A 25,774-nucleotide genomic window follows, 5' to 3' on the forward strand; every position below is an offset into this window, starting at 1 on the left:
TTAAAACTCCCGTGGATCTTGATAAATGACACTAAAAGTAACACTAAAAAAGACTTCCCCATTTGGGATTTTTGCAACTGAGGAGGGACTTTTTCACAACCATTACTAAAAACAGCCAGATCGCAGCGTTTAAGCTTTACTAAAGGAAAGCCTAGAATGTATTTTTCTTTCTTTCTTTTTTTTTTTTAACAATTTGAACAGCAAGCAAATTCTGGTCCTGGGAGTATTTGAGGATTGCTTTAATTAAATTACCCAGCCCCTAAAAGCCTGCGAATATTCAGAACTCAAATCTTCCCAAAGTCAATTAGCTGCATTAAAACAGTCCTTCTGCTTGTAGGGAGACATTGTTGAATTTTTGACACAAAAGGAAGTTTATTGTAACATAGGATTCTTTTCCCCCCAACAAGGAAGGTTTTTTCATAAACTACCCTGAACCGTTTCTCCTCCCCCCAACTTGTCCTTCAAGGAGAGACAAGGGGAAACATTTCTAAGCAGCCATCCCACTGCACAGCCAATTCCTGACTCTGAGCTTCTCTTCCGTTGCTGAAAACTTCTAGCTGTTGGTAAAGATGAACCTCGAGACAGTCGACATTGACATCTAACAGGATTCTTCAGGGGCCTTTCTCTCGGGTCTCAGCCTTCTTGGATTAGACTGTTGGAGTTCTCTTCCCAACTTTGCAGCACAGTTGCTGTCCTTTGTTCTGGGTGTGCTGGGTGTCCCTCTGAGTGTCAGCTCCTCAAGGGAGCTGTTTTCCTGTACTTACTTGGAAAGCTCAAAATGGGACCCCATGCAGGTATGTAGTAGAATCGCCACCTGACTGGTGGGCAGCTGCATCCCCTTTTCCCAACATCATGTTTTTTTTTCCTCCCATTTTGACTGCTGAGAGGTTTGTAGACACTCAAGTTGGGCTTAAAGAGTCCTGATTTGGAAGTTGAACTGTAATTCTTGGTTTCTTGCCCACATTGGCCCACCACCCTATCAGAGGGCATGTGCGCTCTATCCTGTGGGGAGTGTTGAGTGCCACACCCTCGGCTGGGCTTGACTGAGGAGGGGGAGGGAGCCATATGGGACTTGGCCAAGGAAACCCTGGCTTTGGGTAAGGTACTTTCTTCCACTTTGTACAGGTTATTGGGCCTGGAAAGTGGGTGGAAGAGTGTTGCCTCACCTGCCTCCCATGGTCAGCAGGAGGTAAATTGAAGTTGTAGATGTGATTGTGTTGTAAGGTAGAGTTGACATTGACTGCTGTGAACTTTGACCATCCCTGTTACCTAGGTTTTCTGTTTGGGTAACTCTTGGCCACTTGCATCTGTGCAATATAAGAAGGCCTTGAAAGAGGGCAGGAAAGTGAGCAATCAGTAGGAATTATCTGTTAAAGATCTCGGTTACTCTCTCACCCAGCACTGTAACTGCAGGTCCTGTGATCCTCTCCAGAAGGTAGTCGATTTGGGGCCTGAAGCTGCTGTTAAAGAAGTTCAGAACTTGATATAAGTGTACAGTTGACGCTTGAACAATGTGGGATTTAGGGGCGCCAACTCTCTGCACGGATGAAATTCACATATAACTGAGAGTTGGCCCCTGCTGTCCGTGGGTGCTCCCATTTAACCTGCCATGAGTTTTGCAATACTGTAGTATTTAGTACTGAAAAAAAAAATCTGCATGTCTGTGTTCCCACGCAGTTCGTACCTGTTGCTGAAGGGTCAGCTGTAGTCGGTTCATCTATTACTTTTAAAAATTTATTTATTTATTTTAATTGGAGGCTAATTACTTTACAATATTGTAGTGGTTTTTGCCATACATTAACATGAATCAGCCATGGGTGTATATGTGTCCCCCATCCTGAACCCCCCTCCCATCTCCCTCCCCATCCCATCCCTCAGGATCATCCCAGTGCACCGGCCCTGAGCACCCTGTCCCATTAAAATGGTTTCATCTGCCATCTTAACAGCTCACAGAGTGGATGCAGGTTGGGAAGATGCCTTGGCTGAGCTCAGAGGAGTGGGGCTGGCACGTTTAGACCTGCAGGTAGTGTTTCCCAGATAAGACAAATCTAAGAATGCATCGAAAGTGTAGGCTGAGAGAAGGGAGAAGCCTTTCTCAATTTTACTTTTGTTAGGGATATTTCTGAGAGCGACGAGTTTTCCTGACAGCGTAATGAATTATTGACTTGCTTTCCATTATTAGGTCTTTCAGCCCATGAAAGTGAGTCTTTCTTTAGAGGACTCAGAAGTGGTTAGAGACCCACTGGTTATTCCAGGACCCACAGACTTGGGATGTTGTAGTAAAGAAACCCACGAATGAATGTGCTACTGATAAATAACCAGAGCTACCGTTCAGGTGCATTTGCTGTGAGCCCAGCAGTTCCGTGCAGATAATCCCAACAGTATCTACTAAGCTATGAGGTCAGTTCTGTCTCTGCTTGAACACCTTCAGTCTGAAGCAGATTGTCTTATGAGGTGACCTCTCATGTACTCGAACACATGATGTGTTTGAAGGGCCCCTGCGTCATAGAAAGAGTGCTGGGCTGGAGTGTCCAAGCTTGTGCCCTCGGTGGTCTAATTTTTTTAAGCTGTGTAGGGAAAACACTGTGAAGGTAGAGCCTTTATTTTTATAGCTGAGTAAAGCTCACAACAGAATTAGCCTAATATGTTTAATGATGTTCATAATCATTGTGCTACATGATAATTTAGGCATAAATATTAAGTAGCTGACACAAATGACTGCAATTAGTAGTACCTTTCCATAGCCAGACTATCTTTTGCATTCTCTTTTTTCACTTAGAGCACGTGTTCATTCATTGTGAACTGTTGGAATGCCTCTGGGCACCAGCCTCTGGTTTGTCCTCAGTCTGCCCTGGGGCCTGTCAGCTGCTAACACAGCCCAGCGCTTTCCCACCTCCACTCCATCCTGAGTGTCTCATACGTGAAAGGCTGGACAAACAGTTTCTGGGCCAGGAGGCTGGGGTGGTTGCATTTAGCAGATGAAGGCTACAGAAGAAGCGAAACCCTGTGAGAGCCTCTCTAATGGGGACCTGTGAGAGCCTTTGTAGCAGCTGGAGGGGGAAGATGGATCCACAGACACTGTCTCTTGAGCCAGCTTTTCCCCCTCTAGAATAGACTCCCCAGAACAACCAAGGCAGATTCAGCTTCAGGCCTAGGTGCTGTATAATTTCATGGCCACATGAGAGAACCATGAACTTTCAAACCAGCCAAGGAATGATGATGCTGGGTGCCCAGACCAGCAGCATCAGCATCACCCAGGAACTTACTAGAAAGTACATCTCAATCCTTGCCCCACTAAGGGCAATGTTGGGCTGTTCAGGGCAATAAGATGCAGAAACTGTGAGAGTGTCATTTAGTCTTCTGGTGAGCTTTGACACTTGAAAGTTTATATACCAACTTGAGCTACAATGTTTTCTAGTGGAGGGAACCTTGCCCCCTATCCTAGGAGTCTCTGAAATCTACCTCCCACCTCCACCAGCACACTTAGTGATGCTTCTTATTGGCCCTTGAAAAATGCAGCAGGACTGACAAAATGTAGGCATGGTTTCCTTGAAAGTTATTGTTATTAATGCTGTGCAAAGAGGCATGATTTTGCAATAAGGAAAAGACAGACATTTTTAAAAGGGAATGAGGGACTCTTAACCACTTCTGTTCCATGTAAAACATTTAAATATATCAAATATAATATGTACAATTGCAAAGGACTGATTATACTGAACTTATTAAATTATTTTAGGGGTTTGTGATAGAGTAAATATAAGGCATGTTAATACATTAGTGGCAGATCTAATAATAACCATAATTTTGAAGTAGTGATGAGTGTAAATATTTAATGATATCTGCAGCAATTGTAATATAATATGGTATCAAAGTCACAGGTTCTGCTAATTCTGCTCCCTGTTTTTGACTGTATTATTTTTTGTTTTCTTTATTTTTTAAATTGAAGTATAGTTGATTTGGGGCTTCCCTGACGGCTCAGATGGTAAAGGGTCTGCCTGCAACACAGGAGATCCAGTTTCAATCCCTGGATTGGGAAGATTCCCCTGGAGAAGGGAATGGCTACCCACTCCAGTATTCTTGCCTGGAGAATTCCATGATAGAAGCTACAGTCCATGGGGTTGCAAAGAGTTGGACATGACTGAGTGACTCACATAGCTGATTTACAGTGTTGTGTTAGTTTCTGGTATATAGCAAAGTGATCTTGTTGTATATAGATCTTTTCTGATTCTTTTCCATTATAGATTATTGCAAGATATTGAATATAATTCTCTGTACCATACAGTAGGAGCTTGCTTATATTACATATGGCAGTGTGTGTCTGTTAATCCAGTGTGTATCCCTCCCCACTTGGCCTTTGGGTAATCATAAGTTTGTTTTCTGTGTCTGTGTGTCTGTTTTATAAATAAGTTCATTTGTGTAATTTTTTTTAGATTTCACATTTGGCTATATTCTTAATTGGCGGACATGTTAAAATTGCTAGAATTTAGTAAAACTAAGTAGAGCTGTGCTTTTTATTCCATTTAAGTTCACGGATCCCCCTGGATTCTATTCAAGGGCGTGTTGGGAATTTGTAGACCCCAGGTGCGGAACACTTCAAGTGGGAGACAGAGTGAAGCTGCTGATTTTCCCCAATGAATGGGCACAGCGGGCAGTGGCATGCTCCGTAGTGTTTGGGCGTCTGTGTGCTTCTAGCTCCAGTGCTGGCCAGTCTGCACCGTTGTTTCCGCTGGGTGGGTGTCAATAACGTAAATCTAGTCAACGAGGACGCTCTACTTTGATTTCTAAGTGATCTGCAATAAACCATTAACTGGAACTTAGACTTAAATGTAAAGGCTCCTATAGTTTGCAGCCAAGAACGGTTAATAGACTCACACATTACGAACTGTTTAGCCTCTTAAAGTTAGTCTTTGTTTTAAGGTCAGTGTTACATGATATTAGGCTAATAACATCCATGAATAAGTTACAAGGTATTTGAATGTCTACAAGTACTTGAATCATGACCCATTTAATTAAGCTGTTGAGCAGTGGTTCTTAATCCTAGCAGAACTAATGTTGTAGCAGAACATCAGAATCCTTGTGGAATTAAAAAAAACCAAACCAAACAAATATCTGGGCTCTACCCCCAGAGGTTGGGATCCAGGTGATCTGTTGTGGAATCCATCGGGGGAGTTTCCTGAGCTCCACATGTACGTGTTTCTAGTGTGCAGCCAGGGCTGATGAACAAGTGATGGTTCTTTGTAGTCCAGTCGTTGCCAGAGGCCATGACTTGCCTGTTGGCGTCTGAGTGTGCTGAACTTCACCTCTTCCTGAACACCGTTTCTCTCTTTTGCCCTTTGCTCAGCCTGGCGCCTCTGCCTGGAGTGCCTCTTGGGATAAATCACGAAGGGCCCGGGGTGCTGCAGATGCTGATGCTGACACAGGCCCCAGTGTCTCATGAGAGGGGCTCAGTGGGACCCGCGTGCGGGCTTGCTCAGCTGTGTCCGACTCTTCGAGACCCCATGGACTGTAGCCCGCTGGGCTCCTCTGTCTGTGGAATTCTCCAGGCAAGAATACTGGAGTGGGTTGCCATGCCCTCCTCCAGGGGATCTTCCCGACCCAAGGGTTGAGCTCATGTCTGACTTATGTATATTCAAATGAGTGTTTTGGAAGTATCTTTCCAGCAGCAATGAGGAGAATGGATTGAGTAGGGGCTGACGTAGGCAGAGGAGGACCAGTTTCGATACTGTGAAAGGATCCAGGAGAGAAAGGATGAAGGACAGGACTTAGGGGATGGATTAAAAAGAGGATCCAGGCAGTACAGTCAACTTTGCCTGCTGGTGTAAGGAACAGGAAAGTCAAAGGCCCTTCCCGGGTTCCCCTCTCATTGCCGTGTGGGGCGCCAAGCCCTGTGCTTGAGGAGGAAGGATGAGCAGCAGACTGGAGGCGGGCTGGGGAGCTTGGTTCCGGGTGTGGAGGCTTTGAGGGGAGAGCCGTGCAGCCTCTCTGTGTCGCTGTTGCTGAGCGTATGTGCTTGGCTCTTGGGAGAGATCTGGGTTGGGGTGTAAATCTGAGAGTGGACAGCTTTGGGGTGGTATCTGTAGTGACGAGGTAAGATGAGATCATGTTAGAGGCAACCGGGAGAGGTGAGAGGAGATGCTGAAATTGACGTGCAGGGCTGTCCTAAATTTAAAAGATGAATGGATGAGGCCGGATCTAGAAGAGAAATCGAAGGAGACCTTATATCTCCTGGTAGCCTGGCAGAGAAAGTGCAGTGTAGAGAAAGAGGATGGGCTTTAGACTGAGGTGCTCAGATGCACCTGGCTTCAGATACTACCGAGCTAGACTGTGGACCCACTAGAAGCCTTTTTACTTGAATATTACCTGGATGCGTTCCTTTACTGTAAAGTAATTCCCAGCACCAAGAGAAAGAGAGCTTCAGAAGGGTTTATTTGGGACTGCAGATGTTCTTGCCTGGATAATCCCCTAGACCGAGGAGCCTGGTGGGCTACAGTCCAGGGGGTCGCAAAGAGTCAGCCACGACTGAGTGACTAACACCCATACACACCCTATCGGGTACGGATAAGTGTACGTCATAGGTTACCCCCAACTAAGATAACATTTGACTTTCCTGGTGGCTCAGATGGTAAAGAACCTGCCAGCAATGTGCGAGACCTGAGTGTGATACCTTGTTTGGGAAGATCCCCTGGAGGAGGGCATGGTAATCCAGTCCAGTATTCTTGGCTGGAGAATCCCCATGGACAGAGGAGCCTGGGGGACTACAGTCCAGGGGGTCGCAAAGAGTTGGACATGACTGAGCAACTATACACAGCACAGCATTAACCAAATCGTTCTGTTAAGTATAAAATCACAGGAAACACTTGCCTCTGATGTTCAGTTCAGTTCAGTTGCTCAGTCATGTCCGACTCTGCAACCCCATGGACTGTAGCACACCAGGCCTCCCTGTCCATCACCAACTCCTGGAATTTACTCCAACTTATGTCCATTGAGTCAGTGATGCCATCCAACCATCTCATCCTGTTTTGTCCCCTTCTCCTCCCACCTTCCATATTTCCCAGCATCAGGGTCTTTCCCATCAGGGTCTTGGAGTTTCAGCTTTAGCATCAGTCCTTCCAATGAACACCCGGGACTGATCTCCTTTTGGATGGACTGGTTGGATCTCCTTGCAGTCCAAGGGGCTCTCAAGAGTCTCCTCCAACACCACAGTCCAAAAGCATCAATTCTTCAGTGCTCAGCTTTCTTTATAGTCCAGCTCTTGCATCCATACATGACTACTGGAAAAACCATATTTTGACTAGATGGGCCTTGGTTGGCAAAGTAATGTCTCTGCTTTTTAATATGCTAACTAAACCCACGTATTTCTGAGTTTTCAGGGGTATTTTCAGGATTAGCAGGTACCTGTAGTTGATATGAACTATTTATTAATATACTGCACAGCTCAGCTATAACCTGGATCTGGAATCAGAGTTCAGGAATAGCAGGAGGTCTTCGGGCTCATCTTCCAGCCCTTCCAGTCTAAGAGCAGAGAGGCTGGGACATCTCCATCCACACTGAGGAGACCCCCACCCCGGTTCAGCTTCACTCTGCCCTGCGTATCTGCCAGTGCAGGGTGGGCTTGACTGAGTTCTCAGAGGTCCTGTCTGTGGTCCTTTCACATCTGAGAGGAGACAGCCTCTCCTGGGAACAGCAAGAAAGTGAAAGGAGGTGGATTCATTTCACTGCTACTTGTATCACACTACACCTAGGAGGTTTATAAATAGAACTTAGCACCCAGAGGGCCACTGTGAGACTGAAGTGGAAAAATGATACTTGGATATGAAATGCACTAAGTACTTAGCCCCCACACTGTCAGAAGGTTCAATTTCATCTTATTGACTAGGCGCTTAGGACGCTGACTGCTAACTACCAATTAAGCAGTTTTCCATGAATATTTATGGCTGCCTTCCCGATTGACTTGATTTCTAGACTGAGCACACAGCCCTGCCTGGGAGAGGGGAATATGTGGCAGGTAGGTCACTGGTGCCTGATGGCAGAGATGCTCAGGGATGCTTCTGTGCCTCCCTCACACCCCAAGCCTGCCTGGGCCCCAGACATAGGCACCCTCGCTCTAGCTGCCCAGGACATATCTCCTCATTGCCACATTGAACCTGGCTTTCTTGTTGGCTGGGTTTATGGGATCTCTGGCTTGGCACTTTCTGGCCCAGCCCCTTCTCACAGCAGAATGGTTCTTTCTCATGCCCCAACCTTGGAAGAACATCTTTAACTTTAGACTCACTGGAACTGTGAGGCTCTGTTTAGAGCCCCAAACAGCCTCACTCTAATTTTCTGTATCTTTCTTACCTAACTTATTGTTGTTCTGTCGCTAAGTCATGTCCAACTCTTTGTGACCCCATGGACTGCAGCGCCCCAGGCCCCTCTGTCCTCCACTGTCTCCAAGAGTTTGCTCTAATTCATGTCCATTGAGTTGGTGATGCCATCCAACTATCTCAGCCTCTGCTGACCCCTTCCCCCTTTACCCTCAATCTTTCCCAGCATCAGGATCTTTTCCAGTGATTCGGCTCTTCACATCAGATGGCCAAAGTATTGGAGCTTCACCTTCAGCATCAGTCCTTCCAATGAGTATTCAGGGTTGCTTTCCTTTAGGATTGATTGGTTTGATCTTCTTACTGTCCAAGGGACTCTCAAGAGTCTTCTCCAGCACCAAAATTTGAAAGCATTAATTTTTCAGAACTCAACCTTCTTTATGGTCCAGCTCTCACATCCATACATGATTTCTGGAAAAACTATAGCTTTACCTAACTTTACCTCCATCCTAACTTATCTCTGTCCCCAAACCTTACTTTTCCCTTCCCATAGAACCCAGTTTTTTTCTCCCAATATGACTCTGCCCTCTACCTGACTTTTTCTGACTTTCCCACTCTAATGGGGTTTTGAGATTATTTTGTGTTAATATAATTGTGTTTGTATCCCTAGGCATCATGTTTCTTTTTTATTGTTGAGTCCTAGAGAAAATATCATACCATATATGGTATTATCATTTTTTTTTTTAAGCTGGCATGCTGCTAAGGTTCATTTTAATTGTCTTCCTATCATGTCTCCCAGTTATTAACTCTGTCCATGGTACTGACACAAATGTCTGTATTGAACAGAAATTCTTGATTAAAAATTGTTTGTATCCCCATTGTCTGGTGCAGATCTTTTTTTCTTTTTTAACCATAGTAGATGGTCTGCATTGTGATGATGGTGTTGAAAATGTAATTACAGACTAGACAGACATAGACAGGCAAGAAACAATAGATTGATTATCCCATTAGTGACTAGACTGTATTCTACTGACACACCTAAATTTTCAGATGATTTGTTACTGGAGTGGCAAATGATGGAGGGACTTAATGATGTGTGTTCAGAGACAGGCTGTCCTTTGTGCTGGGCGAGGCTAAGCCGGGCTTTCCCTCCTGCCTGTTTTGCAGCTTCACTGTGTATCAGGGGCTTAGGGGGTCTTGTTCCCACCTCTTCATGCCTCTCAGGGAGTGCCCAGTCCACGGAAAGAGGCCTGCACCTCTCTGAAGCCTGGGGCCCCTTTCCCATTGATGAGCTCCGGAGAAGGAACTCAGGGAAGGAGCCACAGTTTGGTTTCCAGGCTGTAAATTGTACACCTCTAGGAGGCACCGTGGCCTCAGCCTATAACGACCACCATCCATGATAACCCTTGCTCTCTTGACACAAACCAGGCGCTGGCCTGTCCATCCAAGCCCTGCATCTGAGACTGGCCATCATGGAACTTACATTCTAATGGGAAGACAAGGATAGAAGGAATGCTGAGTAGATAAGGAAAATATTAGTAAACTCTACTCAGTGCTAGGAAGGTGGAGTGGTCAGGGAGGGGCTTCTGACCACCCTAAAAGAAGTGATGTTTAACTGAGGAGGTGTTGCTGAGCCAGCCAGCACTGACACATGATTCCTGTCTAATGTCTCAAGGCTGGAATTATTGGAGGGATTCACCAAGGGATGCTTGGTTACACACGAAGGCACTGATAATGGTGGTATAGAGTGTCACAGCACACCCCAGTGGGAAATTGTTTGGGGTTAAGGAAATCTGTGTTCAAGTTTGTACTTGGTGTCTTACTAGCTGAGAACTCTAGGAATATCCCTGGGTCTTCCCAAACTTCGTTTTTATCCTTGTTAAAAATGAGAAGACTGGGGTACTTCCCTGACAGTCCAGTGATTAAGACTCCAAGCTTCTACTACAGAGAGCATGGGTTCAAATCCCTGGTTGGGAAACTAAGATCCTGCATGCCATAGCCAAAAGATAAAATAAAAACAAGGGGATATCTTAATGTTCATATTATTAAAATGAATTTTTAAAACTGAGAAGATTGGCACCCAGTAGTCTTGTGAGTCTTAAACAGAAGACTCTTGAGAGTCCCTTGGACTGCAAGGTGATCTAACCAGTCCATCCTAAAGGAAATCAGTCCTGAATATTCATTGGAAGGACTGATGCTGAAACTGAAACTCCAATACTTTGGCCACCTGATGCGAAGAGCTGACTCATTTGAAAAAACCCTGATGCTGGGAAAGATTGAAGGCAGGAGGAGAAAGAGACGACAGGGGATGAGGTGGTTGGATGGCATCACTGACTCAATGGATGTGAGTTTGAGTAAACTCTGGGAGTTGGTGATGGACAGGGAGGCCTGGTGTACTGTAGTCCATGGGATTGAAAAGAGTCAGACACGACTGAGGGACTGAACTGAACTGACTGAAGCAAGGGTAACAGCTAAATGTAAATTGGTGGTGGTAATTAATTACAATGAAAAGTAGTAATGTGTGAGTGGCCGTAAGGCTGTTTGAGTACCAGGCACTGAGAGTTGTGAGATCAAAGAAGGGAAAATCAGTTTGAACTGAAATAGCTTCAAGCAGATATAAAGTAGGAAGGAATAAAGAAGTAGCCCCATGTGGCTTGAACGGAGTGAACAAAGAGAAGCGTGGCACATAATCAAGCTGGAAAGAGAGGTGCTGGTTCATGGAGAGTATTGAATATGATCCTGGAGCTGGGATCTTAGAGGGCAGAGAAGTGGCATTGGACGGCTTAAAGCAGGGGGCGAGGTTTGACCCCATATTCACTACAAAAGGTCATCTAAGGAGGATGTGTTGATATTACAGGAGGATGACAGCAAGGGTTAGAAAGCTTTTACTGTATGCTTGTTAGAGATGATGGCTGGGACTCAGAGGTCCAGAAAACAGAGCGGAGTGTCTTGGGAGGTGAATTCAGTGAGACACACTGGCTTGAGGGAAAGGGAGGAATCCACAGTGATGCCCAGGCTCCTGGATGAAGTAGGCGAGTGCAGGCTGGTGGCCCTTAACACGGAAAAGGCTTGGGTGGGGGAACAGGGAGCAATGAAAAGTCTTTGGTGCTAGAAATCCTGCAAGTTCAGGGATAAAGCCAGTGCCTGCTCTCCAGGAGCTCTCAGTTCAGTGACTGGTGTGTGGCCTCATGGTGGCATTTAGAGCAGGGGTTCTGGGGTGAGGGTACTGATGTCACACACGTCCAGGGATGTACTGGCCTCGTTATCACAGCCTGGTGGTGTATCTGGAGCTCCTCTGGGGCTTCCCTCAGTTGGCGATGGCTAAAGCAGTGCTTCCTGATGGTTCTGTGCCTGTTGCTGGTGGGGAGGCCAAGGGTGATGGTGTCTTCTCTACAGAAAACCCAAACAAGACTGCACTTCAGCACGATGTCCCCAAAGGCCCTGCAGCGCCTCCCTGGCTGATCAGTACTCTGCAGTGGGGACCTCAGGTGCCTTGACATCCACCTTTTCCCATCCCCCTTCCCCCCCTCCCAGGGGACCCCCACCCAGATATGGGGATGGAGAGGAGGTTGGCCTTGCTCGGGGAACTCCAGGTGCTGCAGTGGTTTGGTGGGAAATTTGGTTTGGTTTGGTGAGACGAGCAGGAGGCTGAGCAGCAGTTAAATCTCGCCTCTCAGGTGTCCAAGACGGGGATGCAGTGTGAGCCCAGGGGGATGGGAGGTGGACTTGTTGGTTGCTGGTGTTTTGCGTGGGAGCTGGAGAGTGGCCGGTTCCCAGCCCGGGAGCCCTGTGCTCCTGCCTGACGCCCAGGCCTTCAGGGGTGTTTCCTGCCTTCCTGGGGGCAACCTGGGCCTGAGTCACAGCTGGTGTTTCAGGGTGTGAAATGCCATGGCTGTGGGTTAGTTTCCCTAAATATAGGCAGAACTCACCTTATTGCCCTTCCATGTATCATGCTTGACAGATTTTTTTAAAAACAAACTGAAGGTTTGTTTCAACCCTGTGCCAAACAAGTCTATCAGCACCATTTTTTCCAAACAGCGTTCACTCACTTCAAGTCTCTGTGTCACATTTTGGTAATTCTTGCAGTATTTCAAACTTTTTCACACTATTTCTATTTGTGATGACGATCTGCGATCACTGATAGTTGATGTGATATTGTTACTGTTGTGGGTGCTACCAGCCACACCCATGTAAGGAGGTGATGTAACTGATAAATGTCTTGTATGTTCTGACTGTTCAATCAGCTAGTCGTTCCCCCAGGCTCTCCCTACCTCCTCAGACCTCCCTATTTTCTGAGACACAATATTGAAATTAGGCCAATTGCTAACCCTACATTGGCTTCTAAGTGTTCACATGAAAGGAAGAGTCTATCCCTGCAGCAGACTTCATTGTTGTTTTATATTAAGAAATTGCCACAGCCACCCCCACCTTAAGCAACCACCACTCTGATCAGTCAGCAGTAAAACCCCCAACAACCAGAAGACTGCAACTGGCTGAAGGCTCAGAGAGTGCTTAACAATTTTTTTCCAAAATAAAATGTTTTTTTAAAGTATGTGCTTTTTTTTTTTTTTTTTTTTTAGGCATAATGCTCTTATGTACCTTCTGGGCCTTCTGCATTATGGGCAGATTCTTTACCATCTGAGCTACCAGGGAATCCCCTTAATAAATTACATTATAGTGTAACTTATCTGCACTGAAAAACCAGAAAATTCACATGACTTGCTTTATTGCAATATTCTCTTTATTGGGATATTTGCTTGATTGTGGTGGTCTGGAAATGAACCTGCAGTTTCTCCAAGGTGTGCCTGTAAAGGGAACCTCACCTGGCTCAGGAGAAAAGGATTTCTTGAAAAGCAAACAGACCCAAGTAGTAGGCTAAGTCATGTCTGTAATTGGGCTGAATGGATGGAGCCATACATTGGTTGTCTTTTTGAAGGACATTGGGTAGAATTCCATACTTAGTAAATATCTCCCCCACAGCCAACCCTAAGTAATGGAAAATTGAAACTGAGAGCTTTTCCCCACCCATACTTCTGGTTACAATTTTGATCATGGAATCATCAAATGTCAGAGACAGATTAAAATCACTGGGGGAGTCCCAAGTTGCAACCGTGTACTTGACAAGATGAAAAGACAGAGGTCTAAAGAAAAGAAGTGACCCAAAGTCACACAGCTAGTAAAATGACCACGCAGGACCTGACATCAGTGTGAGGCGAGATGGGACAGTGCCTTCCAGGCGGCACAAATCAGGTGACATGAGACTTCAGAAGGCAGAGAAATAACTGCCTGCTGGGATGCCTGAGATGGGTCAGGCTTTGGATGTGGGTCGGGCTTCAGTGGAAGGGTGTAAGTTGCTGGTGATTTCCGGTAGACTGGGAACCATAAATGGCAGTGGTGGGAAAGTGTGCAGTTGCAGAGACTGACAAGTAGCCCATTTTGGCTGGACTGCAATACCCTCATCTTATATGAAATGTAGAGATCGTTTCATATAGTCTTGCAGCAAATCTGTAAGATGATATCCTCTTTAATGTGGTTAAGGCTTACAAAGAGCCTGCCAATAGAAGAGCGAGGACTCAGACAAGATCTTTAGACCAAAGGCCCAGTGTTCTGTTCTTAGCACCATAGTTTTCCCATGCTTGTCAAAGGTGTTAGTGTTGAGATGTGCATTGTGATGGGGTTCAACCGTTCAACTAAGGACTTTGGACTTGATTCGGTAAGGGATGGGTAGTTACCTTGCTTTGAGTGGGGAAAGCACACCTAGAGCTGTGCTTCAGACACTCAATCTGGCAGGAGTGTTAGGATGAATTAGAGACCTTAGGTGGTCCCTAAGTCTAGGTGACCACTTAGAAGAGTGTGAGCATGGTTGGAGATCAAAGTCATAAGAGACTGGACTGAGATAATCTGAGGGTCACAGAAGTAAACTACCTTGTCCAAAGTCAGACAGCTAACCAGTGGGTGTGAGGTTCAAAATCAGGTGGTTTTTACTGCCCATATTCTTGTCCTGGGTTCTCTAGCTGAAACGGAAGCAAAGCTAATGTGTGTAGAACAAAGTGATGGTGCTCTTGCCCGTCATCCCCAAGGTCAACTTACAGGTGATTACAGATAGTCCAAGATATGTATGTCCCCCTCCTTCTGGGTCATAAAATAGGGTTTGTGGCATTTGTAAGTCCTTCTCAGAACTCCTTTCTTTCTCCCACTTTCAGATCTGTGCAAATGTATGAAGGAAGTTGGGCTGTTTCCACGCCATCCCTCACATTTATCCCTAATTTGGGCTCAGACCCTTGTCAACAGGGTCCTTGGAAGGTGAGAGTGCCTTTCCACGGCCAGCAACTGACCAGGGCCTTTTCCTTTGCAGAGACGAGAAGAACCAGTCCATCATAGTCAGCGGGGAGTCTGGAGCCGGCAAGACGGTGTCGGCCAAGTATGCCATGCGCTACTTCACCACGGTCAGTGGCTCGGCCAGTGACACCAACATCGAAGAGAAGGTCCTGGCATCCAGTCCCATCATGGAGGTAAAGCCGTCCACATGTCCTTGGCCTCCTTGGCTGGAGCTCCTTCTGCTGGCAGTGAGACTGCTGAGCGTCCAGCCTCACGTGGCTGGTCACAGAGCTCTTGGAGGCCACTCACGTGTTCAGCAGTCTCACCTCTTTCTGAGAACCCATTGTCTGCTGTTGAGGGAAATTTGTCAAAGGTGCCCCTAAAAACCGCAGATTTGGGAATTTTCTGACCTGGAAGCCCAGGTCCCTGGTATTGGATAGAGTGTTCCCTTCATGTCTTCCTTGTCCCTTGACTCTGCCGGAGAGTGTCATGACAGCCCTTCCCTGTCTACAGCCATCTCTGGTGTCCTTTCCCCTCCTGCCATCCTATGTCAGCAAATTAGTGTCCCGCTGAATCCTTCCCACACGGTGAGGCCCCACTGAATCAGGAGGGCAGTTCCCATGGGGTGAGGTTCAGGTCGGTCGCTCAGTCGTGTCCAACTCTTTGCGACCCCATGAACCGCAGCACGCCAGGCCTCCCTGTCCATCACCAACTCCCGGAGTCCACCCAAACCCATGTCCATTGAGTCGGTGATGCCATCCAGCCATCTCATCCTCTGTTGTCCCCTTCTCCTCCTGCCTTCTATCTTTCCCAGCATCAGGGTCTTTTCAAATGAGTCAGCTCTTCACATCAGGTGGCCAAAATATTGGCGTTTCAGCTTCAACATCAGTCCTTCCAGTGAACACCCAGGACTGATCTCCTTTAGGATGGACTGGTTGTATCTCCTTGCAGTCCAAGGGACTCTCAAGAGTCTTCTCTAACCTAGATAAAAGATCCCCCCATTTCCCAAAAATGTTTGGACATTTTGTCTTTTGGGGGGAGATAGAGTCAAACGCCCTGTGACAACATATAATCTGTTGAAGAGTCTCAGAAGATTGTTCACTGAGTTGGCGTGAACTGGCCAGGGCAGGTCCAGTCTCTGTCTTCACCACCTGCACTTCCCACACGGTGGCCTCAGAGCAGCCGATGCAAGTGGGAGTCAGAGATATTTCCAAAACTTAGGTCTCACTATAGCAAACGACATTATAGGGATAGAACTCCATTTCTCTGTTTCCACCTTTCCTCTGTGAAAGTTTCCTTCTGATGGAGTTGAGCTAAATGGCCGCACTGTCCCTGGGCCAGCATTGATTTCCTGCCTCTGAAGATGAGGCCCTTAGTTATTGCCTGGGCTGCAGTCTGGTAGCAGTAGGCCCCTCTGTCAGCCCTGGAGAGCCCCTTGGTTTTAGTGAGAGGAACTTCAGTTGAAGCCGAAAGTTACCAAAATAGCTTCAGATTTCTCCACACAGCCTTGATCCCATCAGGCAAGGTACACGGCATCAGTGTGGTTGGTCCTGCAGATTATTTTGGAGCTGGGGGAACGAGACCCTGGCTGGACCTTCTCACGGCCTCTCTTATTCCCTCTGCCTTTACCAATTGCAGGAGTAGATTCTGAGTCTTGAATCATGGAGGCTCATCAGTTAACTAAGCAAACTCTTCTACCTGGAGAATCTAGGCCTGGATTCCTGCCTGGAGAATCCCACGGACAGAGGAGCCTGGTGGGCTACAATCCATAGGTTCGCAGAGTCGGACATGACTGAAGCAACTTAATATGTTTGTAGAGAAAAGCAAGTTTCAGTATCTATTCTTATATGAATTGGGAAATGGTCAATAAAGCTGAAAGCATTTTTACCAAACAGATTAGAAATGGGAAAAAAACCTTTTATTTGCTTACAGTTGTTCTTAAACTTGACCATGCATCAGAATCTCCTGGAGCGTTTGTGAGAGCTGGTAGCTGGGCATTACTCCCAGAGTTTCTGATTCAGAAGGTCCGGGAAATCTGCATTTATTTTAAGTTCCTTGGTGATCCTGATGATGCTGGTCTCAGTCCCACACCCACTGGGAAACATTTATTGAATAAATGTTAAGAAGGTAGGAAGGATTCACTGGAAAATATGAACGAAAAGGAAATAATCCCCCTTGATCCCACAGCCTGCTGATAATTGTTCAATATTTTGGTATATTTCCTTCCAGCTTTTTCACTGACTATTATAGTAATAGGATTAGCCACGTCCCTTTATCATTTAGCTTCTTATGAGCTCATTGGCTACAGACATACATTAATAGATGGCTTTACCATTGTTTAGCTCCCTGTTGTCAGACATTTAGTTTGCAGCCCTTTGCTCACAGCATTTGTTTAACGCCTCAAGGTGGGGGCCTGGCCACGGGCTGGGTTTGGGAGATGATCGTGGATGTGAGCCCACGCCTCCCCCTTGGCTGTCTCCTGCACTTACATGGCGGCAGCGAAGACAGCACTCTACAGTTAGCATCGTGAATCATCTCGGGTGAGAGTGAAACCAGGATTTCAGCTTTTCCTTTGAGTTTCAAAATTCAGAATTACTACAACAAAATTTACTTTGTAGTAGTAAGATTGCCAAGACACAGGATGCCTATTCTTTTGGAAGTAAAGTAAGTAGTGATCTGTACAAAACAGTGAAGGGAAGAAACCCGTTTGATCCCTGGTGACTGAAGGCAGTTCTTATTAGCCAGGATGGGGGATCTTCATGAAGACAGACCACCTCATAATTAAACAGGTACAAGACACAGGCAGGATTTTTTTTTTAAATTTTGTTGTGGTAAAACATACATAACAGAAAAATTAACAACCGTTGAAGTGTACAGTTGATTGGCATTCAGTACACTCACAGTATTGTGCACCATCCACCACCACTATCCGTTCCCAGAATGTTTTCACTATCCAGACAGAAACTCTGTACCCACTGAAGAACAATGCCCTCTGCTCTGGTAACCTCTGTTTTAATTCCTGTCCCCACAAAGTTGCCTCTCCTGTATCTCTCATGCAAATGGAATCATAGACCTCACTCCTTTGTGTCGGGCTGATTTCACTCATTTCACAGCGTTCCCAAGGTTCATCCCTGTTGCAGCACGCGTCAGTACTTGGTTTCCCCTTTTATGGCTGCGTAACATTTTGTTGCATGTATATACCACATTTTTGTCTGTTCCTCTGTTGATGGATAGTTGGGTTATTTCCACTTTATTGGCCAGTGTGAATAATGCTCCCATGAACATTGGGGTGCACCTAACTGTGGGGGTCCCTGCCTTGGGAATGCTTCTTAAATGACCGTGATCTGATGTTTCCAGTGTCTGTTACAGCCTGAGCAGGCTGCTGGGCTAAGGCAGGCATGGAAGAAGTGTGAGGGCAACGTGTTCACTGCAAGAGGAGGAGGAGTGTGTCCATGAACCAGCCTGGTCTTGCCTGATGTCATGTGAACAAATGCTACAGTGGTTTGGGGGCAAAATGTTAAATTTCCACAGCTAAGCAAATTGCTACTTTGGAAATCATGTGAATAAACCCAGAGGGCTCATTCTGTCAACTATGGAATTTTGTTATCATAGAGGCTATCCCGTGGGCTATTGTTAAGTGTTACATTTGAGAGAAATATCAGATATGAACATGGAAAGGAAGCATTGTTGCCCAGAAGAGCTCAAGGTAGAATCAAAGTGACGCTGAGCAGAGAAGGAGCAGATTTTGTTACTGGCCAAACCCAGCTTTTCGCAAGTTCAGAGTCTTAACTTGGGCCCTGGTGTCAGGAAGCACAGTCATCTTTATGGCTCCTCAGAGGAATACAACCAATACAAGGCATGTTTTAATCAGGGCACTGCTGATTACTGATGATTCCAGCCCTGTCCCAGGGAAGGATGGCACCTCCCAATGAAGCAATCAGTTATGGTCATGTCATCACCTCGTTATTTCTGCAGCCCAGCTTCTGCAGACGCCTCCTGGGGAGACCCAGAGTTGCGGGCTGTCTGAGGCGCTGGAGTTCTCAGTGGGCTGCGTTAAGTGGCAGTCGTTTGAATTAAAGGCGAGTTGTGGGTGGGTTGGGATTGACTGGGCTGGATTTGGATGATCTATTGTCAGCTTCAGAGCTCTCTGACCCCATTCTGTGTAAGAGCTTGTCAGCATCCCGGGAGTGATTGGTTCACAAGTCTGCGCTGATTGGAAGGATACTGCTAATCAAGAGACTGAGGGAGCAGGGGCAGAACCCAGCCCCAGCCCAGAGGGGTCACATGGCTTCTTGGGGTGACTGGAGTCTGCAGGCACACAACTCCAAGAGCTGCAGAGACCTCCCCCCCTTGTCCTGGAGGAAAAAAGGGGGCTAAATTGACAGAAACGAAGACCAGTTGTTACATAATTTTCAGGATTTGACTTTTTTTTTTAAGCTAAAGAAACAAGAAGGTCTATGACTATTAACCTGTTCGTGCAAGGATCTGCCCCATCACACCTTACTGACTCCCTCTCCTCTTGTTTTCGCTCATATTTCAACTCACTCTAGCCATTCCTCAGTGTTAGGTCTCTCACATACCCCTCTGTCCCTTTGCCCATGCTGTATTTATAAATAAAATCCCCTTTCCTTCTCCACTGGTAAAATTACACTCACCCTTTAAGATTTGCTTCATCTTCCACTTCTTAAAGCCTTTTCCATTCTGCTGGTGTTGGCTAAATTTCTACCTTCTCGGTTTCCACCCTAGTTGATATGCATCTCCTTATTGTGCAGTCCCAATCATAGTGAAATGATTGGTTCCCGTCCATTTTTGTTTTCCTACATATTTGTATATGCATAAGTCAGAGGGTAGTTCTATCACATACAAATGGTACCATATTCTATTAACTGTTTTGCAACTTGCTTTTCACTCAATATTCTTTTTAGTTACCCATGCATTATGTTCTAATTTGCTTAGTTTAACAGCTTCATAGCATCCCATGGTATGAATAGTCCACATTTTATCTGTTTCCCTGATTGGTAGATATATAGGTTGTATTTTATTGTTATATATTCTGCATTAAACATTGTTTTGCACACCTACTTGTACACTTATGTGAGTTTCTCTAGGTAATATCTAGAAGTACAGTTGCTGGATTCTTAGGTCCTTATATATTCAATTTTACTAGATATGCCCAATTGTTCTTAAGAATGGCTGTTGCAGTTTACATTTGGACCAGCAATATATATATGAGAGTTCCTTTTCCCCTCAACATTTCATAGTATCAAAGTTCTTCAGGTAGTGCCACCCTGGACTGTCATTTTTGTCTACATTTCTCTGATTTCCACTGAGGTTGAGTATCTGATATTTACTGGTCATGTGACTTTCTTCCATGAATTCCCTGCATATGTCATTTGTTCATTTTTCAAATTTTAACTGCCCATATCATGCCTGTGTCTTGTTGACTGTAGACTCAGAGATAATAAAAGTCAGGGTTTTTATCATGTGTAACAACAGGACTTGCTTTCCTTATGCATCAACATGTTTTCTAAGTCAATACAACAGCAATAAATCTAGCAGATTTATCTGTTTAACAGATAAAGAACCACAGGCAAGTCCTTCACACACACAGAAGTTAGAAGCTCTTCATGGCCAGAGTGGAGTTTACGGGTTTGGTAGTAATAATACAAACAGCCCTTTCCCTTCATGGGTACCATTAAATACTTTCAAAGTGCTTGTAGATCCATTGTACCACTTCTTAAAGTAGCCTCGTGAGGTAAGGAGCATAGACTGGCAGTGATCTTTAGGCTGTAGGCAAGCTTTCCCTCAACTGCCCTAAGGAGTGATCTCAGATGTGGTGAAGGTTCATTCATTTTTTTTTTTGAAGATTTTTTTTTTTTCATATGGACCATTTTAAAAATCTTTATAGCATTTGTTATAAGATTGCTTCCATTTTTTGTTTTGTATTTTTTTTTTTTTTTTGGCTGTAAGGCATGCGGGATCTTAGCTTCCCAACCAGGAATCAAACTAGGTGAAGTCCTAGCTGGACTGCTGGGAAAGTCCCTGGTGAAGAGAACATTCTTGTTGCCATTTTACAAATGACAAAATTTGAATTTTTTGAAATTGAGATTTGTGTTTTTTTGGTTGAAGATAGATAATCCTTTAGAGTTTTACACCAGCTGGCCTTTGCTGATTGCGTCCTCCTTATGTTAACATGTTCCTTTGTCTTCTGTATGTCCCATGAAAGGGTGGTAAAATTTAAAGGCTTGGTTAGATTTAGGTTTGTTTGTTTTAAAAACCAAAAACCCTTTATTACTGATGGTGGGTGTTCCCATCAAGATGCACAGAATGCCTAGCTGTCTTTTGGTGGAGTCAGCAGCCATCGCTTATGTCTAGATCAGTTAATTCATCAAGAGTTACAGAATGGTGATGTTCTCATTCCACTTTTCCTCCCTCCCTTACTCCCCTAGAGTAAGTCTAGGAAGGGAAGCTTCTCCTCACTAACTAGTTACCCTAATAGAATTTACACAGGAAAGCTAGGCTGGATGTTTGCTTCCTTATATACTGCTTGTCAGAGTAATGAGTTGGTTCCCTACCATCCTCTGAAAGGTATTCCCTTCGCTTTCTTAGGAAAAGATAAACATGAGGATTCATGTCTTAGTCTTTATCCTTTGATTTGACCTGAATGTTTGAGATGTGAGAAGTCACCCACACGGGTGGCCACTCCCATCTGGTGGTGAGTAGTTTGGAAAAGGGCTGTGAAACCAAGTAGGGTGAACATGAACTGGGGACTCAGTTGTATCTGAATTTGTATCTTGGTGTTGGCACTTCCCAGCCGTGTGACATCAGCACACTGCTTACCTTTTCTGAGCCTAAGTTTTCCCAGAAATTTGAGGGAAGTTAATAATACCCATCTGCCTGGATTCAGGGAAAGTGAAGGGAGCCCAGCCCAGGATCTGGTTCATGTTGGAGGCCTGGGAAATGGTCACTGTTACCTGTGTGTTAGGGAACGCAGCCCTCCTTGCCACTTTTCAAACAGAATTGGCTTCCTGAGGTCTGACGGTGGCCTGTCACATGTGCCTTGAAGAATCAGGGCTCTCTCTCAGGGTGGGGATGGAGAGTAGCCCTCACATGCACATTCCAGGTAGGAAAAGGAAGAAGAGAAGGTCAGAGAGGTGCACCTTCCAGCCGTCTAGTTCCCTTTAAAGAGACCACCAGTCAACTCATCACTCTCACTGGCCTTCCTTAGGATAAAGGAAGCAGGAAAATGAAGTTCTCTGTTTTCTTTTGCTCCAACCATTGTCATCTCGATAACGAGTTCTAGAAGGAAGGAGGAGGGAGGGACTGGAGATGCTGCCAGGAGCACTCAATCCTGAAACTTAGGAAAACCCACGCTGTCTTGCACACCTTTGTCTTTTCTGCACAGGCCATCGGGAATGCTAAAACCACCCGCAATGACAACAGCAGCCGTTTCGGAAAGTACATTCAGATCGGCTTTGACAAGAGGTACCGCATCATCGGCGCCAACATGAGGACCTACCTGTTGGAGAAGTCCAGAGTGGTCTTTCAGGTGAGCCGCATGACTGCACGTTTTGTTTCTTTTTTCCCGGGGATGGTGCTTCCTTGCTGCATGTTCTGCTCCCGGTGCCCAAAGAACACCTCGTCTTCTGAACCCAGACTTGGATAGACTTGTGCTTTCGGTCTTCTTTCTTCCTTTTTTTAATTAATGAGTTTTCATTTACAGGTATCAGACCTGAAAAATCTTTTATCCCGTATTGATGTGTTTCAGTGGGCATTGTGTTTAGATTTAGTCCGCAAACCTGTGTTGTCTGTCATGTGCTAGCCCTGTGCTAGGCACCAAAGAGAGAGAAGGCAGTCATGCTTTGTGGACTTCAGAGTCTTATGATCTGGGCAGTGTCATATAGGGTCTGTGGGTTTCCCCTTTCACCAGGAAACTCACTTGGTAAGTTATATTAAAAAAAAAAAGAAGCTATTTGACCGTTTTGTTAGTTTCCTTTACAAATAAATGGGACTCGGTTCTTCTTTGCTCGCCTTTGGTTCCCTCCTTCCCGAATAGTCTTTGGCCTCTTGAGGACCGTCCTCCTGCTCCACTCTGGCCTCCAGTGGTGGTCGGTGCAGCTCACAACCCCGAGCGTGGTTCCCTCCACCCTGCAGGTTTGGTGGGAGCACCCCAATTGTGGACCACCGCAGTTTCACTGCAACAGCGCAGACAGCCTGCTGGGCTGGGTGTGGGTGAGATGTGCTCCGACTGTGGCTGTGGCTAGACTCCTCGTGGGTTTTTTCCTCTTCCTTGTCGTCTGCACTCAGGCTTCCTGAAAGCCTTGCCCCTACCACCCACCACCGCCATTCTGCCTGTGTAAGGCAGGTCTGGCCCCGATGTCCGCTGTAAGTCCTGTCTCATCATGGACCTTTCCCCTCGCTGTCCCAGCCTGATGATTGCAGGGGCAGAGCTTCTCTTAGTGCCAAGCCTCCCAGGGGCAAGAGGGAGCCCACACCAGGGAAGTGACAGTCTTCCCAGCGTGAGCCAGGCAGCACGGTGGCCTGAGCCAGTGCCAACCCATGGAGTTGTCCCGGGTGAAACCGCAGGGATGCTCTGTGAGGGAGGAAGAGAGACCACACCTTGTTTTGCAGAAGTCAAAAACTAAACATTCTCTAGTTGACAGAAGGCCCCGTAACAGTGAATGCAGACTCTGGAGGTAGGAGTTGAAGGTGGCAGAGGCGTGAAGGAACGGTCTTGACCTCTGTCTCCCAGAGCACCCTGGAGTTCAAACGGGGCAGGGGACAGTCTTGGGGTCCCCGCCCCTCACTGAGCAACTGTGTTTTCTCCTCCAGGCAGACGAGGAGAGGAATTACCACATCTTTTACCAGCTCTGTGCGGCTGCCAGTCTTCCGGAATTTAAGGAGCTGGCGCTAAGTAAGTGATGGGGGCGCTGCCCGTCCCGGGGGGCTGGGCGCTGCAGCAGCAGGGATGCATCTGGGGGCTCCACTCCGGGTCCTCCATCCTGGGGTTCTCAGCTCTGCTTCTCAGGGGGCCCAGCCCCAGACCTCTGTGAATTTCATGACCCCAGAGAATGAGAGGAAAAGAGGCAAGGGGTAGCACAGTGTTGCACAGAGCCTCAGCGAATTAACATTCATTATTATTTTGAAAAGTATGTTTCACTCGAGACACCATGAGAAATGTGTCCCCACCACGAGGATGTAGAGATTTAGCTAACGCATGCCACTTAAGCGTGGCCCAGCCGCTCTAAGTCACATTTGAGGATTGAGACAAAGAAAAAGAAAGAAAGGGGTGAGGCTAAAGCAGAGGTGAGACAGGGATGGCTCCAGAGGCACGTCGGAGAATCCCGGGCCTCCCCATGGAAAGCGAAAGGGGGAGCTGAGAGGAGTTTCCCTGCACCCTGAGCCCCCGCCCGACCACAGTGTGGGGTCCTCCCCGCAGGCGGGCAGCTTGTGCACACCTGCCCCGCAGTGCTCGCTGGGATGGAGCAGCTGGAGCAGGAGGCCAGCGGGAGCCTTGCTGCTGCTCTCAGATAGGAGGACAGACTTCTGGTGGGTCCCCGTCACCCTCCTTTCTGCTGCTGCTGTTTGTTGAGGGGCCTTGAAACTCCTGATGTGAACCTAGTGCAGCTGAGATAGTGAATACGTTCATTGCTCAGTCGTGTCTGTCTCTGCAACCCCGTGGACTGTAGCCCACCAGGCTCCTCTGTCCATGGAATTCTCCAGGCCAGAATACAGAAGTGAGTTGCCATGCCCTTCTCCAGGGGATCTTCCCGACCCAGGACTTGAACCCGGGTCTCCCACGTTGCAGGCAAACTGTTTACCGTCTGAGCCACCGGGGAAGCTCTGAGCGGAGCTGAGAGCCAGGCCGAAGCAAGAAGGGCGAGCAGGCTGTAGTTCTCGACACCACACCCATTCAGCCCCTCTCCTTGGGCCTGGAGCCCACCCCAACCCATATTCAGGGCCTTATCTTTGAGTACTGACTGACTCCTGCTGCTGAGTCCTCCAAGCCAACTCCTGATGGGTTTGTGTGCTGAGGGCAAGCCTCAGGCCACGCAGCTTGCCTGGCCTGGCCTGTCATCTGGGTTTTGGGAGGTGTGGGTAGGTTCAGGACTAGCAGACAGTGTACAGAGCGGGCTGTCTAGACAGGGGTTAGCTGGCTGTTGTGCAACTGTGAGAGAAGGCTTGGGGGTCCTAGAGCCAAATCCTTGCCACCACAAGGGCCCAGGACCAGCTCCACCTCTGACCTCTCCCGCCAAGGCTCCCAGGAGGTGAAATACATCAGGTAGGTCAAGCCTGGGTCTGCCCTCTTAGCTCTCTGCTCTACTTGGCTAGTAGCCAAGTAGAGTGGATGTGGGTAGCAATCAACGCCTGTGTCGTGCACTTTAGCACCGCTTCCTTCATTCGTTGAACCCTATGCAGGCGAGTTTGACCCTGGGGATGTACTGTTGAACCAGACATTGTGGGTCCTGCCCTTGCTTCGCTTACAAGATGGAGTGAGAAGGGTGTGCTAAGGGGGTGGGTCACAGCCGCTCAGGGACAGTTTAAGTTGGACCCCAAAGGAGGAAGCCTTGGAGCACACGCATGATGCTGGCTTTGTGCCCTTCTCGAGCTGCTCAGTGCTTGCAGGTCTGATCCTCCCCAGTGGGCGTCAGCTCCTCGGACAAGGAGTGAATGTCACCAGCCTTGTCTGATGGGTTCTGCCGTGAGCTGGCTGCTTGGGGCTCTGATGTTGGCTCGCAGTCACAAGGGGCCAGGAAGGCAGGCCATGTAAAGGCTGACACCATGCTCCTCCACGGCTTCCACGGGCCCTGCTGGACCTCTTGGAGCCAACCTATGGGGGATGAAAACTTTTTTCTAGGGCTAATTTTATAGAAAAGAAATGAATACCGGCAAGACCCATCTGGCTGTATTTGGACCATTTTATTCCAAATGTAACTTTAATAGGAAAGAAATCATCAGATTTCTTTTTTTTTTCCCCCACTTACAGGAGAGCATTGAGGTGAGAAATGACTTTTCTTTACTCCGTGTTTCAGCAAGGTGCAAGCTCCTTAGGCCCCTGGCTGGAGCAGTTGAAAAACTACCCAATTGGATTAGTTTCTTGCTTTCTTACCTGCCTGTGCGCTCCGAGAGCAATCTTGGAGTGTCGTGAAGAGCCT

General features: G+C 46.8%; 1 protein-coding gene across 2 annotated transcripts in view; it reads left to right on the top strand.

The window, feature by feature from the left end:
* MYO5B (myosin VB) overlaps positions 1-25,774 on the top strand; it is a 334,299-nt gene that overhangs the window by 182,384 nt on the left and 126,141 nt on the right. For both annotated transcript variants that reach the window (XM_070452570.1, XM_070452571.1), the window contains exons 5-7: positions 14,656-14,812; positions 22,024-22,167; positions 23,451-23,532. In XM_070452570.1, the coding sequence (XP_070308671.1) occupies positions 14,656-14,812; positions 22,024-22,167; positions 23,451-23,532 (383 nt within the window). The remainder of the gene's footprint in view (positions 1-14,655; positions 14,813-22,023; positions 22,168-23,450; positions 23,533-25,774) is intronic.

The sequence above is a fragment of the Odocoileus virginianus genome, chromosome 22 (genome assembly GCF_023699985.2).
Source record: "Odocoileus virginianus isolate 20LAN1187 ecotype Illinois chromosome 22, Ovbor_1.2, whole genome shotgun sequence".
Lineage (NCBI taxonomy): Eukaryota > Metazoa > Chordata > Mammalia > Artiodactyla > Cervidae > Odocoileus > Odocoileus virginianus.